The sequence below is a fragment of the Rousettus aegyptiacus genome, unplaced genomic scaffold (genome assembly GCF_014176215.1).
Source record: "Rousettus aegyptiacus isolate mRouAeg1 unplaced genomic scaffold, mRouAeg1.p scaffold_m13_p_1, whole genome shotgun sequence".
Taxonomy (NCBI): domain Eukaryota; kingdom Metazoa; phylum Chordata; class Mammalia; order Chiroptera; family Pteropodidae; genus Rousettus; species Rousettus aegyptiacus.
In genome coordinates this window covers 34,046,719-34,064,908 of record NW_023416284.1, presented here as the reverse complement: position 1 = coordinate 34,064,908, position 18,190 = coordinate 34,046,719, and the positions used below count along the sequence as shown (strand labels likewise).

At 31.3% G+C, this 18,190-nt stretch overlaps 1 protein-coding gene and 1 pseudogene across 2 annotated transcripts in view; both read left to right on the top strand.

Moving 5' to 3' along the window:
- NRDC (nardilysin convertase) overlaps positions 1–18,190 on the top strand; it is a 67,815-nt gene that overhangs the window by 25,308 nt on the left and 24,317 nt on the right. For both annotated transcript variants that reach the window (XM_016120265.2, XM_016120266.2), the window contains 6 exons: positions 8,468–8,541; positions 11,117–11,212; positions 12,247–12,369; positions 14,241–14,298; positions 16,002–16,075; positions 17,409–17,478. In XM_016120265.2, the coding sequence (XP_015975751.1) occupies positions 8,468–8,541; positions 11,117–11,212; positions 12,247–12,369; positions 14,241–14,298; positions 16,002–16,075; positions 17,409–17,478 (495 nt within the window). The remainder of the gene's footprint in view (positions 1–8,467; positions 8,542–11,116; positions 11,213–12,246; positions 12,370–14,240; positions 14,299–16,001; positions 16,076–17,408; positions 17,479–18,190) is intronic.
- Positions 9,011–9,129, top strand: LOC118604647 (annotated as a pseudogene).

Genomic DNA, 18,190 nt, shown 5'->3' with positions numbered 1-18,190 from the left:
TTGTCCAAAACATTTAGATACAGTTTTTTAACTTTGTGACTGCCTGAGGCAGTGGATAACAGTTGGGACAATTAGGCTATTCAAAAAGCTTAAAAAGGAAAACATGAAAATGAGATGTCCAAAGGGGCTTTGAAAAGCCCTGACATATTCCTTGGAATCTTGAAGGCCATGTACATGCATATTGCTGTGCCCTGTCTAGGTTGTATGCATGCTTAAGAAACACTTGAGAAGGCCTTAAGTTTTACCTTGGCTGACCCTTGAGTCTCTGTATAAGCAGGATGTGATGGCTAAGGCAGAGTTGTAAACTGCCTGACTGAATGCTTGAGGTGTGCCCTAATATGCATACAGAGCCCCTTGGCAAGTCTGGGAGACTTAACCAATTCCAGGCATTTAAAGGAATCTCTGTGCAACTAGAGATTACCACTAAGCTAATCAAGCAGTGGTTATACTTGTCAAAGAATACAAACTTTACTGAATTAGTTTTAAAAAGGTACTAAATATATAATCAGTAATAACAAACAGCAATAACAAACCTTGAGGGAGGAGAATCTTGATTTTCAGAGTTGTCACATGATATTATTTAAAATGTTCTCAGCAGAAAACTATGAGGGGTGCAAAGTATGGCCCATAAACAGAAAAAACAGCAGTCACTATAAACTGCTCTGAAAAGGCACAGATTCTGGACTTACTAGACAAAGACTTTAAATATGCTAATTAAATATGTTCAAAGAACTAAAGAAAACTATCTAAGAACTAAAGGAAAATATGAAGATGTTATCTCACTAATTAGAGAATATCGATAAAGATATAGATCATTAAATAGAACCATATAAAAAAATCTGGAGTTGAAAAGTACAACTCAAAAGAAAAAGTCACTAGAAGGGCTCAGCAGCATATTTCAGCTAGCAGAGGAAAGACTCAACAAGCTTGAAGATTGGTCAATTGGGATTACCCAGTCTGAGGAACAAAAAGAAAAAATATGAAGAAAAATAGAGTTTCAGATATCTGTGGGACACCATCAAGAATAGCAACACCATGCATCATGGAATTTCCAAAAGGAAATGATAAAGAGGTAGAAAAAATTCTTGAAGACATAATAGCAAACTCTTGCCAAGTTTGTAAAAGGATGAGAATCCAGACATTCAAAGAAGCTCAACAGATGCCAAGAAGTTTAATGTCCACAATAATGTCCACAACAATGACATGCATAACAAGGTGCATTATAATCAAACTGTCAAATGCCAAATATAAAGGGAATCTTGAAAATAGCAAGAGAGGAGCAGCTTGTCTTGCAAAGTAATTTCAATAAGGTAAACAGCTGATTTTCCATCAGAAACCATGGAAAGTGCAGAAAGAAAAAGACTATAAACCAAGAATTCTATATCTAGCAAAAATATCCTTCTAATGGAAAAATTAAGACATTCTCAGATAAATTAAAAACTAAGTTTGTCACAAGCACATCTTCTCTATGTGACATATTAAATGGAGTCTTTCATACTGAAATGAAGGACACTCAAATCCACATAAAAAGATAAAGAGTACTAATAAAGGCAGCTACATATATAAATATAAAAGACAGTATATACTTTTTGTAATTTTTCCTCCTAATTTAAAAGGTAACTATATAAAGGAAAAATTATAAATGTATTGATAGTTGTATAATGTATAAAGGCATAATTTGGCAATAATAGCACAAAGGAGGGAAGAGAGCAGATCAATAGAAGCAATGTTTTTATATATTATTGAAATTAAGTTGATATTTAAAATGGATTGTTATAAGTTAAAATGTTAAGAAAATAACAAAAATGTAGTAAAAGAAGTGACAAGGGAATTAAAATTGTACCCCATAAAATATCTTAACAAAAAGAAGTCAGCAATGGAGGCATAGAGGGGAAAATATAAGACTTACAGAAAACAAATAGCAAAGGCAAATATAAATTCTACCTTATTGGTGATTAAGTTAAATATAAATACATTAAACATTCCAATTAAAAGGAAGATATTGCCAGAATGGGTAGAAAAACTTGATTCAGCTATATATATGCTTTCTATAAAGATACACTGGATTACAATACACCAATAGTTTGTTAATAAACGGATGGCAAAAGATATACCATGGGAACAGCAATTAAAAGGGACTTGGAGTGGCTATCCTAATATCAGACAATACAGACTCTAAGACCAAAATTATTATTAGAGACAAAAAAAATTTATAATGATCAATTTATAAGGGTCAATCCATCAAAAAGTTCTAACAATTATAAATACATTTATCTATCAGAAGAACCCCAAAATACGTGAAGCAAAAACTGGCAGAATTGAAGGGAGACATATACAATTCAATAATAATAGTTGGAAGTGTAAATATCCCACTTTCAATAAATGATAGAACAACTAGGTAGATCAACAAGGAATAGAAGACATGAGCAACAATATAAACCAATAGATATCTATAGAACCCTCCACCCCAAATCAGCAGAATAAACACACATTCTTAAAGGCAGCGTGAATTGTTCTCCAGCATAGACATAAAACAGTTCCCAAAATTGAGAGTTAAAATTATACAAGTATGTTCTCTATAATGGAATGAATGAGAAGTCAATAACAGAAGGAAATTTGGAAAATTCCACAAATCTAGAAATTAAACAATATACTTCTAAATAAGCAATGGGTCAAAGGAGAAACAAGAGAAATTTAAAAATACTTAGAGACTAATGAAAATGAAACTGACACACAAAAACTTATGGTAAGTGCTCAGAGGGAAATTTATAGCTATAAACACTTCCATTAAAGAAAAGATCTCGGCAGTGACCTAAACTCTCAGCTTAATTAACTGGACAAAGAAGAGCAATCTAATCCCAAGTAAATAGATGGAAGGACATTAAAATTAGAGTGGAAATAAATGAAATAGATAGAAAAACAATAGGGAAAATAAAACCAAAAGTTGCTTATTAGAAAAGATCGACAAATTGATAAACCCTCAGATAGACTGGTCAAGAAAAAGCAAGACTTAGATTGTTAAAATCAGGAATGAAATAGTGAACATTGCTATGATCTTACCAAAAGGACTATAATGGAATACTGAATAATTATATGCCAACAAATAGATAATTCAGATGAAAAGTACAAATGTATAGAAGGACACAAAGTACTGAAAATGACTCAAGAAGATAGAAAATATGAATAGACATGTAATAAGAGCTTGGATTAGCAATTAAAAACTTTCCAAATGAAAAGGGTAGACCCAGATGGCTTCACTGGTGAAGTCTACCAAACACTTAAAGGATTAACACCAATGCTTCATAAACAAAGAAGTCTCTCTTCATAAACACTTCCAAAAAATAGAAGAGAGACTTTCCTAACTCATTCTAAAAAACCAATGTTTCTCCGATACTGAAAACTAGACAATGATATCATGAGAAAACTACAGATTAATATTTCTTAGGAATATAGAAACAAATTCTCAACAAAATACTGTGAAACCAAATCCAGTAATATATAAAGGATTGTACACCATAACCAGGTGGGTTTTAATCCAGGAATGCAAGATTAGTTCACCATATGAAAATCAATATAATATGCCATATTAATAGAAGGACAAAAATCAATCTGAAGATATAATCTCAATATAAACAGAAAAAGCATTTGACAAAGTCTAGCACACTTTCACAATAAAACAATTAATAAACTAGGAATAAAAGGAAACTTTCTCAACTTGATAAAGGGTATTTATGAACAGCCCACACTAAGATGCATAATGATGAAATACTAAAAGCTTATCCCCCAAAATCAGGATCAAGATGTCAGCTCTCACCACTTCTATTCAACATTGAAGTGAAGGTTTGAGCTAGGACAATTAGACAAGAAAATGAAATAAAAGACATGCAGATTGGAAAGGAAGAAGTACAACTACCTTTATTTGCTGATGATATAATCTTATACAAATGATTTTCATTCGTGGAGCATTTACCTACTCACTAAGAATTACTCGTAACTGCAAAACCAAAACTCTTCAATGCTTTCACAGTCATTCATGAACATGTGAAAGATTTTGTAAATTGTGAGAAATTTGAGTTGCTGACACACACATTCTCAGCTCAGGTTGAATAAGGGAACACTCTGCTTTTTGGTTTTAGCTTTCATACAGAGGATGGGGGACACTAGGGGACAATACACTAAAGGAAAAGAAGCTTTGGCTCTGGTGCCAGTTTGATGGAGTTTGAATCCAAGTTCTTGAGGTAGCCTCAAGCAGCAATATTTCTGAACCTCATTTTCTTTTTTTGTGAAATAAAAATGATGATGAGATACCTCTAGGACTTAAGATCGTGTGTGTGTGTGTGTGTGTGTGTGTGTGTGTGTGTGCGTGTGCGCACGCCTGCATGTGTTAAGTATATTTTCCCTAGGACGATGGTTCAGTATTCTCTAATTCAGCAATCATGGCAACTTTAGAGAACCCGATTACCAAAAATAACCAGAATTCATTATGTAGATAATACTACAGATTCCACAGAACTATTAGAGTTAATATTGAATAAGAAATTAAAGACCTAGTAATATAATTTATAAAATCCATATAAGAGATTATTATGAATCAGCAGTGAAAAATCTTAAAAATAAACTTTAAAAAAAAGTATATTTCAAAGTATATTGAAAAAAAATAATTCCTCATTTATGAAGATAGTATAACCTCAATATAAGAAAGTTTAATATAAGAAAAATTATAGACCAGACTGACTTTATGAACAGCAATATATAAGGATAATATAGTTTATCTTAGACATGTGAGGGTTAACATGAGAAATATCAATGCAGTTTGTCATATTGATAAAATGAAGGAGAAATCCATATCAATATATGTAGAAAAAACTGTGATAAAATTCAGTATCTATTCACAAAGATGCTTTTAGCAAACAGCGGAAGGCAACTTTCTCAATATGATATTTGATATCATAAACCAAAACTTCTATTTAATGGTGAAACTTTGAAAGCTTTGAAGTCTAGATGAGGAATAAGACAGATAGGTTGTGATCACTTCTATTTATTACTAGGAAAGAAATAAAAATTAGCAAAATACACAACTATTGTAGCAGATGAGATGATTGTGAACATAGACAATCTAAAATCTACAGATAAATTAACATTAACAATTTAGTAAAGAAGCTTGATAGGCTAAGTAAAATGATAATGATATGTTTAACTTAGAGTCAGTATTTCTATTAGCAACAGTTAGAAAATGAAATAAAAACTTTATAGGAGCTATAAGAATAAGCACTCAGGAATCATTCCAACAATTAAGCATAAGACCTCTTTATGGGGAATGTATTAAAATCATATTTGAGATATTAAAGAAGACCTAAATAAATTGAAAGAAATACCATTCATGGATTTGAAGCCTTAGTTTTTTAGTGATGTCAGTCCTCCCCCATTAATACACAGATTCAGTGATATCATAACCATAATCTCAAAAGATTTATTCAGTTTTAAATAGACAAGGATCATTCTAAAATTGCTAAGGAAATGCAGAGGGCTAAGTATAGCCAAGGTACTTTTGAATTGGAAAAATAACAAGGTAGCAGGACTTGATCTACTTGATAATGAAATTTGTTTTGTGATTAGGACATTGTGGTGTTAGAACAGGACTAAGCAAAGAGACAATGGAACAGAATAGAAATCCTGGAAATAGACCAATACATATGTGTACACTTGATTTTTGACAGGGGCCAAGACAGGCAGACTTCTACAAAGGCAAAGATAAAATTGACTCTCTACCTCACAACATACACGAAAAATCAATTCCATGTGGATTATAGACCAAAAATGAATAGTACAATGAAAAATTTTAGAGAGTGTGACATTAGCCAATGTAAAAATTATCAAACAAGACACAAAAAGCAGAAAACCTAAAAAAAGATTGTATATTGTGTTCATTAAAAGTTACCATAAACAGTGTGAAAAGGCAATTGTAAAGTGGAAGAATATATTTGCAACAATACATTTAAAATAACTATCATTGACTTTTAACTATTAGATTATGTGTAACATAATTATATATGCATGGACATTTGTATATATTTTTAGAATCAATAAGAAAAACTAATATAGAAAAAGCCTTAAATAGGCATTTTACAAAAGAAATTCAGATTATTAATAAGTATATGAAAGGGTATTCAACCTCATTAGGAATCAGGAAAATATAAATTAAAACTATTATGAGATTTAACTATCCTAAAAGTTGCAGAAAACTTTAAAGTCTGGCAATACCAAGTGAGGGCAAGGGTGTGAATGAATGGAGGAATTGGATCTGCTTATGCAGGTATAAACTGATACAATCACTTTGGGAAAGTTTGGTATTATCTAGTGATATTGACCCTAAGCATGTGTATGCTATTACCTAGGAATTTCTTTTCTAGATGTATATCTACATTTGATCTTAGCCAAAAGGCTGAGAGGCAATCCTAGATATATAATCTAGACAAACTTGTGCACATGTGCCCCAGTACACATTTATAACAATGTTTATGGCAGTATTGTTTGTGCTAGTCCAGACCAGCCCAGATGTCCATCAGCAGCAGAATAGGTGAATAAATTCATACAGTGGCATATTCTACTGCAGTGAAAATAAATGAAACATAGCCATTTGTACCATTGTGGGTGAATATTAAAAACATACTGTTGAGTTAAATAAATTAAACATAAAGAATATATGGTTTATTTTCATTTATATAAAGTTCGGAAATAAAAGTATGTTGTCTAGTACATACAGTCCTAACTGGGATGATATTGTTCTCTTAGGTGGCAAATACTGGTTTTTGTGGGGGGCAAAAAAAAAAAATGATATTGTAATGGTTTGTGGCCCTCCAAAGCTTAACCCTACCTAGCAAAATTTTTATTTAGAATTTAATTTCTCTTTGAGTTTTCTTGAGTATCACATGAACACCATTTAAACTGACATTGAGTTTGTGGGAGTGTATGCAAGGTCAGTGCTACAACATGGTGATTGGAAGACTTTCAAATAATTGCTTGATCTCGAAGTCATAACTACAGGTGACCTGCATGTGCCAATTGGCTGCCATTGACTGCCTTGTGGATGTTGTTTATGTTTGATCCTTTGTGCTTTTATGTGTGACTTGTTTGTATTTATTTTTTTTAATTTATTTTTTCTTTGAATTATTTTATTAAATCATAAATGTACAACATCTTCTTAACTCTACACACGCACTTAAATTTTTAAAGGAAAACGTTATGTCTTATTATACCATGATCCTGGCTAATAGCTTTTTAAAACTTTGAGAAAAATCTTTAAAAAGGTTTCACATGTCACCTGAAACTTACAGATTTAACATTATCAAAGAAGGAATGCTTTTACACTCTTACAAAGACCACTAGAAAGAAACAATTAAAAAGCTAAGAAACTGTCTCAGAGGCTTTTTAAATAATCTTTATAACTTGTTTTTAGAATTAAAAACAACCTGTTTTATTATTTAATTCAACAAAGGGTATTCAACTCATCAGTTATACTAAGCACTAAAAAAAAAAGTTGACAATATCTTAATGTTATCTAGTAGCTAAAGTTTCTTCTCAGATCAAGATCAAGCAAAAGTCAAAAGTTTACTAAATATTGTGGGAAGTTATTGTAGGAAATTAATTTTTTGTATTTTGCTTTTACTGAAAAAAATTTATTTTTTAAAATTTGATTGCATTGCTATTATATAAATGGTAATTTGCATATATAATTTGACACATTGTAACATAAGTTGCATTAAATAACAATTATAAAATCAAGTGAAATGCTAATAACCTTAACTTTTTTAACTTAAAAATTTTTATTTACTTATTTACAACCAATAAATAAGTAATAAATAAGAAAAAGAGTAGGCTTTATACACTTTTTATATATAAAACCACAGATATACATACAGTATATAAACAGATAGATGATGTATCTGTGGTATTAAAAATTCATAGGAGAGTGATTAGGAGAAAATTTCTGAAAAAGCTCTTTAGGGTTGATAATGAAAAAAAAAAAAGGTCCGGAAACACTGGTCTAGAAATACATATAGGTGATATAATTATAAAGAAATGCAGAGAAGGGATTACTTTAACATTTGAGATATTAACTGAGGATAATGTAGGCGTTGAGTACTTCTAGAGTTCTGATAGTAGTGGTCTGTTTCTTGACCTAGGTGGTGGCCACGCAGGTGTTTACCTTTTGTGTTAGACTGTATGTTTATGTTTTATATATTTTTCTGTATAGGTGTTATGTTTCATAATGAAAAAAGTAGTTTGTAGACTTTAAAATATAAAAATGCAGAATCTTGTTTAGATTTATTATACACAAGATTATGAATTAAATACCCAACTTAGTAAAATTTCTTAATTAAAAAGTGAGATGCTGACTGATGAAAAGCTTTTACTGAGCAAAAACAGATACATCATTTTTTGTTGTTGTTGTTTGTTTCTTTTTCAGATGGGCGCAGTTCTTCATCCATCCACTAATGATCAGAGATGCAATTGACCGTGAAGTTGAAGCTGTTGATAGTGGTCAGAGAAGTGTTTTATGTCTTAACACTTTTCCCTTTATTGAGCCAGTTATTTATTTAGCACATTTATCATTCTTTATATCTTTATATCATAAAGGGCTAAATTGATATAGGTGTGTCATGTTTATTCTCAAAGCCATTAAATATGTAATTCATTATAGATTTGATATAAATAAAAGGGTATAGATTTTCATTTTTTTCAACCTTCATTTTTTGAGAATTTTACCATATGACTCATTTTTTGTAGGACAGGACCCTAATTCTTAAAGCTAATACAGGGCGTTACAACTTTAAAAGTTCACATCCTCTTTTTCCACGACGAGAGTTTCTCTGAGGCTTTGTTTTCAATACCATCTTGATATTTAAATAGTTTATTCTTTGTTGCCTATGTATATAGGTGCTTTGTTAATTGAAATTTGGTAGTTCTGAAAACAATTGTGATATACATGTGGATTAATAAAATAAATCCCATCTACAGCCATTCTACCATGAACAAGCCCTATCCCGTCTGATCTCGGAGGCTAAGCAGGGTCGGGCCTGGTTAGTACCTGGATGGGAGACCACCTAGGAAGACCAAGTGCTGTAGGCGTAAAAAATAATAAAAGAAAAGAGATTGTAAGGTGACAAGGTCCTTGCAATCTATGAAGTCAATCAAGGGCCGCCTCACCAAAAAATAAATAATTAAATAAATAAGCGAATGAATGAATGAAATGAAATAAATCTTGAGCAGGAAATGCATTTAATTTTACTTTTTGGCAGTTTTTCTTATCTTGGAGATTTAAAGAATGAAGACCATAAGGAAAACTGTGTGCTTACGTAGGGTGAGGCTTTATTATGGAGCTGTTCTGTCCATTAATTACAGAGTAACAGTAAATAGTACCACTGTAGGTTAACCCTACTTGCTTTATTTTAGTGTTATAAATATGTAATACTAGACTTTGGGGGAACTTCCACAGTTCTTATAGGCTAGAGTTGGCCTATAAGAGCAGCTGAAGAGGCAAAGTCTCTACTTATTCTTCCTTTGGTATAATTTTTCCCCTTGGCTTGATTCACTGTCTATTTCTAATAATAACGTAATGCATTCACTAGGCTGAGTAAACTGTAGATGGCTGGAAAAAGCCATCTGTCTTCAAGTCAGCAGACTTGTGTTTTACTTATAGAAATGTCACTAACGGTGTGGCCCTCATTTTATTTATAAAAGAGGGTGGGATTCTTTCTAGCTCTAGTAATTCCTAGTAATCAAATGTTTATTTTCTTCATTTTTGTTGCTTGCCTACCACAGTGTATGTTTTATCATAAGCTCAGATAAATATTTGTCTAGTGAATGAAAAACCAAAATAACCAAGGAAAACTCTAAACTCCCACTTTTTGGGACCTAAGAACTATATTTTCTGTCTTGAATGCTTTCAAGTATGTTTTTCTTTATACAATTTCTAGAGTGGGTTGAAAGTGCTTAAAAATTTAAACCTCCAATGCAATTTTACAAGTTTAAGTCAGAATATATTTTATTATATTTTGAAATAAGAAATAGATATACACAATATACATATGTGATATATGATATGTACGTATATACTACATATACAATAAGTAGTTTTGGTTTAAGATAAACTAAAAGCTGTTTTTTTGTTTTTTGTTTTGGATGATAGGAGAACTAGATTTCAATTTGTGATCTGATATAAATAGCTAAGTATATGTCGTTAGTCACTTAAACTTCTAAGTATGACAAATTCACTTGAGTTTAGGGAGATGGGAAGCTCTTAAATTTTAACTGGTGAAATAAACAACGTTAGTATTCATGAACCAGTTTTGAGAGCTTAGTAATCAGATATTATTTTCTTCTATTCAGATGTGATGGTCTTTCATCATTCTTATCTTATTCACATATTTTTAGCTGTCTTCATTTTTATCTCCAGCAACTAGTTCATTAGTTCCCTGCCACTTAGTAGATGTTAAGTAAATATTTGTTGAAGGAACATATCTTATTTAAACTTTATAAGAATCCTATGAGCTGTATACTAGTAACTACATTTTATAGATGTAGAACTAGAATCAGGGAGTTTAGATAACTTCTTCAAGGTTGTACAGCTTTGTAAATGGCAGAATTTGGATTCTAGCCAAGATATTTCTGCTGTAGAAGTGATTGTTCTTAACCATTAATACTTAAATTACCAATACTTATATTACCAATATAGTTGGCTTTGCAGGAAATTTAAGCAGTATATATGATGAAGTTCCCAGATAATAATGAGTTTGATTTAGCATTTTATTAGCACTTTCATTAGTAAAATCTTGGACATAGCATCCTAGAGTTGAAACCTTCAGATTGTTAGCTACCTTGTTTTATTTGAAAATAAGAGAAAACTTCTGGAAAGGTGAATTGACTACCCAGAGTTGTAGAATATGTTAAGTCATAGAGCCTTGCCTAGATCGAGTTCCCTACTTCAGTCTTATAACAAGATTCATAAAATTAATTTTTGTTGCTTCCTTACGTTCAATTCCATAAGCTTGAGTTTCCAGGTAATAAAGCAGAACTTAATTTCATTTTATTAACAGTGTTTCTTTAAAACTGACAGAGTATCAGCTTGCAAGACCATCTGATGCAAACAGGAAGGAAATGTTGTTTGGAAGCCTCGCTAGAATTGGACATCCTATGGGGAAATTTTTTTGGGGTAAGATACTAAATACTTCATCTTATTTTGTATCTTCTAGTTAAGGAAGATTGAGACTATGAATAGTTGATGAAGAATGAAATGTTATAAAGGTAGGGTAGCTACGTACCTTTTACCTAGAGGGTAGGTAGGTAGCTTTTCAAAAATAAAGTAGTTAAGCTTGCCTATATTTGATTCTCTGACATTGAATATACATTTGTGAATGGTTTCTGGGTGTCATACTCTACTAACACTACATGAATTATCTCATTCTATCATCATAACAGTGTTATGAGCTGGGTACCATTATCTTCATTTAAAGTTAAATAAGCTACGGGAAGTTTTTTTAATTTATTTAAATCACACACCGGCAGATGTGGGATTTGAACCTCTGTTTATCTGATTATAAAGTCTATGCTGTACCCCAACCTGACATTTCCATTTATCAACAGACATTCAGCATTGATTTCTCTAATATTTTTTGAGCTGTGACCTAATTTTGTTTAATTGATAAGCTGTTTAAATGGTATCTGTTTTTCATAATGTCCTTTTCTTAGTGTCAGAATCAGTTATAGCCTCATATTAATCCTCTGGGCCAAAGAATAGAATGTAGGATGAATTGATTTAAATGATAGTTCATTCAAAGGCAATTTGCTTCCCCGTATACTTTGCACAGTTATATACATATTATATGGCATCCTTGCTTTATGTGATTTATTTTCAAAAATTATGCAGAATATTATTAAAATAATTCAATGATAAAATCTGAATTTGATAGTAGACTGATTAGTAAGAAGGGAAACTTAAGGCAGTTACTGTTGCTAAACTTTTACCAACCGGAAATTAATTTCTTATGTGTTAAAATATACTTCGGAATTGTTTCTTGGGAATTTGTGTCTTATATTGATATTACCGTTATTACACACTGCTTCAATGTCCTTGAGTCACTTTGGTTTTTTTCATTAATTATATATAATAGCAGAGTATGCATCATTGGTATAGAGGTTTTTAACAAAGTAAACTTTATTTCTATAATCTTTTTCATCTTTTTACAGGAAATGCTGAGACTCTCAAACATGAGCCAAAAAAGAATAATATTGACACACATGCTAGACTGAGAGAGTTCTGGATGCGTTACTATTCTGCTCATTACATGACTTTAGTGGTTCAATCCAAAGGTAATATTACCTACTATGGCTCTTAGAGTTACTCTGAAGTAGTATTTTTTTAGGGTTTGTTTGCCTTGATCAGTATTACAATGCAGTGTTAATTACTTTAGTGCTTGTTCCTAATATGAACTAAAAGAAATCAGAATTTGGAGAGATCACAAAGCAAGTGGCAAATCTCAGGGAAGCACAAAATCATCTTATTCTCAGGCAAATGTTTTTTGTCTTAGAGACAAAGGTCTTATCTCTAAGCTAGTCTTAGAGTATACTAATGTATAAATTGTTATACATTAGTCGTAAATTGGTCTTTTAAGCCACATTCAGCTGCTTCCTCTGTCATCTCTCATTTTGCATTTAATCTGTATTGATTATAAACTCTTATAGGGGAAGGTATCCATCTTTTGTCTTTATTATAGGGTCCAGTTATATGGCATGATTTAATTGAATTCCATTATGGTGATACTAGTACAAGTATCTTAAATGTAAAATACTGATCAATATCTCTACTCTTTTCTTTCTTTTATCATTATCTTCAGTAACTTGTGTTAACTTTTTCTCATTAAAGAAACCATGGTAGCTTTCTTTTGTTTTCTTTACATTTCGATCAGTTTAGGCCAATTTTCAAAGTCAGTCATTTGCTAAAATAGTTCTTTTGACAAACCTTATAGTTTGCACATTTTTAAAGAAAGATTAATCCTCTCACCCTAATATGATTCTCCTATTTATAAATTTTTTTTTCTTTCATTATCAAAATTAAGATCAGAGCTGATTAAAATTAGTCCACTAAAGTCGACTCGACTATAAAGTTATAGATACAGTATGGTAGATTGCTCAAATTACAAATGGATGTTTGGATTCCTTTTTATAACATTTGTTAAAATAGACAATTCATATTCAGTATATAATATTAATTTATAATTTTTAGTAATTATTGTTTCCAAAGCTGTCATGAACATGCATTTTTCTTTAGGTATTGTTTCTTTTATAGTCTCTTCTTTTATGATGATAAATATAAGAGCACATTGATGATTGTTGCAAATTTCTAAAATAAGCCACAAGTATTTGAAGAGAACCATGCACAATCTAGATTCAATTGATTTTGGAGCTTTAGCATTTTTTTAATACCATTTAAGAGTTACATATTTCTATAAGTAGTATAGAATAATTCATGTTCGTGTAGTTTGCATCTTGTGTTTTATATCCTGGGGCATCACTTGAGAATTAGTGAAACTCATGTGTCTGGTGGAACTAACAAATACTATCCAATGATGGTAATGAGTCACTGGGTTGAAGCTAAAAGGTTTCCTTTAGATCTGTTTTAGTAGAAATTTTGAAAAAATTTCTTATGAAACATAAGTAAAGAATTAAAAGAAGATAGAAATCATATATATATATATATATATATATATATACACACATGCATACACACACACATATGTATGTATAGCCTAAGAAGACTTATGGACTTAAAACCTCAGCAAGTGTAAATTAGTGTAAATTAAGTGAAGTATAAAAGTGCTCATGAGATACCCAGAAGGGTTAGTGTAGTGTGGATTAATTGGGAGAAACCTTTCTAGATGCTGGTTGGTATATTCTTATCTCTTGGCCCTTAACACTAGCCTAATGATAAAATCTTTTTTTTTTTAACTTGTGTGCTTTTTCTAACTTTACCATGGAGAGATAAAGGAGTCTTCACAAAATTATATGTGTCTTAAAGTTTTCTTAACTATTGTTATTTTTTGTAACTGGTTAAGGAGTGGTAGGTAATGCTCAAATTAAAGCATCCCATTGTTTTATAGCTAAAGATCTGAGAAATCTAATTGCATTTCTGCCTTGAATAACAACAGTGCATTTTCCTGTCTCCTCACTGCCCTCCCCCTCAGAAACACTGGATACTTTGGAAAAGTGGGTGACTGAAATCTTCTCTCAGATACCAAACAAGTAAGACATTTATTTTTATAAATCATACAGCTTTAGAGATAAAGAGGCCCTGGTTTGCGTCCCAGAGGTTTCTTTTCTTTTGGTTTGTTTTTTAAATAGGTGATTAAGACCTAAAGTGGTTTAGCAAGATTGCACAACTTTTGAGTGGGAAAGCTTAAGATGAGAACCCAAGTTTTCATAGTTTCTGTTCAAAATTTATAGACCTATAACAGTTATTCTGAATTTGTGCTTCTTTTTACATTTATTCAGAGCTCTTTTCTTACCGTGGAGAGTGTTTGAAACTGTGATATGAAAGCAAGTATTGTATTGAGAGGCAGAATATATATAAATATATATACTTGTATCCCCTACCTGAGAACAAATTGTGTTCTGAAAGTTTGTTTTTAAGTCAGTTGTTTGAAATTTGGAATATTTTTCTCTATAAAAGAAGTAATTTGTAGAGGATGATTGACTTTCCATACTGTCTAAAAAGTCTATTTTATATAGTTGAACCAAATTGTCTTTTATTAGGAATTGTATATAGGACTTCAGTTCAGAAAGCATTTTTTGTGGACCTCAAATTCATCAAAAATAATACAAATATTTAAAAGATACTTTATTGTTACATTTTCATTACAAAGAATACAAAAACTCTAATTCTGAAGCAATTAAGTCTTTCTTCCCACTCTTAGCAGTTTGCATTTTTATAAAATAAATGAAATCAGAATCAATTTTTTTTCTTGCATCAGGTGAGTAAGCTAGACATTTTCTATTCATTCCAAGACATAATTTGTTTTAAATCTATGGAAGAAAAATTAGCTTTAAAAATGTTAGAATAATTTGTAATAACAGCCAATTATTTATTATTATTTTGGCCTTATATTAATTTCCATTGATAATTAGCAGTACTTTTTATGAATGGAAAGATAATGAAAGTCATGCCAAAGTTGCAGGTTTGTTTTATTTATTTATTTTTATTTGTTTGTTTTGATAAGAAATGAGTATGAGCTGTGGAAGTGTCAAATGGCATATTGAAACTTGTTTCACTGTGAAACTTTGCTAATAAAATCAGATGTATATTAAATAGAAGGATTCTTTAGGTCCTGTCAATCCCTGATTAGCGTTTTAAAAAGTTCTCTTAAAATTCACTAGTAACTTTGATTCCTTAATCAGACAGGTTAAAAAGTCTTCTAAGTGTTTAATATTAATTCATATTGACCATGTTTTAGAAAACCTGTTAGTTATAATATATTCAACCAGATGGGAAGCCTCTAGCAGGAGCGTCCAAGTCTTTTAAATACCATAGTTCCTAATATAGTGCTTTATACCTACTAATCACTCCATATGTATTTGTTGAGTTAAAAAATCATCTCTAATGTAAGTTTTCTTCCTCAAACAAATGGCTTTGGATAGGAGGAAAACCGAAGTTGAATGTGTCAATTGAAGGAGGCAGTAAATATTGGGAGGGGAGTTCCCTTTAATGTATTGTTTTATTTCTCTTGTGAGTTTTAAAGATATTTGACTCATTGGAACTGAGGTTAAGTATAGGTTGTGTACTTCAGGATTTTGTGGCTTTGTTGCCATATATTCGCTAATGCCTAGAATGCTTTTCAGCCAGGAGTATGTAGACTAGATTATAAATACCTATCAGTTAGGCATCCCTAAAGGTACTGCTTATAAAGGCTTTTGCCAATTAAATTTTAATGTATTTGTTTTATTTTCAGTGGGTTACCCAAACCAAACTTTGGCCATTTAACGGATCCATTTGACACACCAGCATTTAACAAACTTTATAGAGGTTCGTGAACCAAAGGTTTAAACTGTTTGAAATAACTTTAGCTCATTCTCTAAAACTTAATTGAGGCTGCCAATTTTCTTTGAAACTGAGAACACAACAGAAAGTACAGCTGGGTTGGAAAGGGAGTAGATGGACAGTGGAGATCCAGCTCACCACTAACTAGCAGCAGATTGATTGGTCTGCTGCTACTTGAGTCTGTTTCATGCTTTCTCCCTGTTTTCCCCTTGTTTCTGTTAGTACTTTATTTTTGTTTGTTTCTTTCCTATTTCATTTTATCTATATTTTGCTCTTTTTTAAAAAAAATAGAAAAATAGAGGAAGGGAAAATACTTTGGAAATTGTTTCCTTTTTAATATAAAAACCATTTTTATTAAGAAAAATTTAAAGAGTAAAGCAATGGGGTGGGGACAAATCACCCCTAAATCTTACCATCTATAGAGTCATTTTGGCAAATTTCCTTTTGAGTTTCTAGAGGTATATTTCTAAATATAGTTGAGATTATAAAGTATAGTTCTTCCGTCTCTTACTTTTTCATTTACTATTACATTTGTAATAACTTCCCAGTGAATCATCACATGGTTATACTATAATTTACTTAGCAATTTGCCCATAACGAATATTGCAGAAACATCCTTAATTTATCACTTCTCTTTCTTTGGTAGATTTTCTTCTTTCTCCTAATTGCCTAAATATTCACTTTACCTCCTTCTCCTCCTCCCCCTTCACTCCATTGCCATTCTTTCCTCTTCCCTCCCTCTGATAAGTAACTTTTGTCACGCCCTTTATCTGCTGCTGGCTCCATTCTATCTAGGCTGACTCTTCCCAGAGATAGCTTATTTTCGGTTGTATTATTTCTGGCTTTAGATATTCTCTTCATAGAATTATAAAATAATAGCACTAGGAAGAATCTTAGAGCAACTTAAGACTAATCCAATTACCATACAGATTCAGAAAGATTTAAATACAAGTGATTTTCTTAAGGTCATATAAACACAGATAGCAAGATAGAGGTAGGGCTGGATTTCAGCCATGGGTCTCCTGGCTCCTAGCCTTGTAATCCTACCTTGAAAGAAAGGATCCATCCTTAGGAGCGTTTAATATTCTGATAATTCTTTTATCCATGCTTTCTCTACCTGTGAAACCAAATTGAAAAGAAAGTCACAAAAATTGTGCTATTCAAATTGGAAAATTGGCAACTTGAAATAATAATTGCATTGTATTTAACTTTCCCTTATTTATTGGAGGATAAAATATATTGAATTTAAAAATTCATGTAATGTAGTAAAAGTTATAGAGAAACTCTTATATCTATTCTTCTGAAAAATATTTTTTAGTTGTTCCAATCAGAAAAATTCATGCTCTGACCATCACATGGGCACTACCCCCTCAACAGCAACATTACAGGTAAGAGTTCAACGGCAAATTTATTCCATTAGTTACTGAGTGAGAGTCATATTTTTAGAGCATATTAAATGGTTTAAATTTGGAGGTTCTGGATTTATCAACACAGGTAATATGGTAAACTGGGACTTCACTACCTTTGGATTTTTCAAGCCTTGTTTTAAATTTTAATGTCGTCTCAGGTATAAAAACTGACAGTTTCTTACAAGTAGTCACCTTTCCCGAGTCTTGGAAATAAAGTGTCTTAGCTTAGTGTGAATATTAACTTCTGTGATTATTTTCTTTAGTACTTTGAGTACAAAATATATTTGCTTGTGATTTATTTGCTATTGGTGAACATTTAGTTCTATCTAGTCAAAAGTAAAGTTAAATAATTTTGAGTTTGGAATATGACTACACCATAAATTTCAAGGACTTACTCCTTTGAGTTGGGAATGAGTTAGGGCAGATTTATTCAAAGTAGGAAAATATTTTGACTTGTTTATATAGTTTTCTTATTTCAGCAATATAAACACGAGCAAGACATTCTTTAAAGGTAAAGATCAGTCAGTGCTTGCAATGCTTTTCTAATTAGAAACAAATGCTAATAAGCTGATAAAAATTTAACCTATTTTTCAAAACCCTTACCATCAAAACAAAATCATGAGGACACACACACATGCAGAAGGAAAGCTTAAGCTCAGTAAAAAATACTTTTTAAAAAAAGTTTATGTTT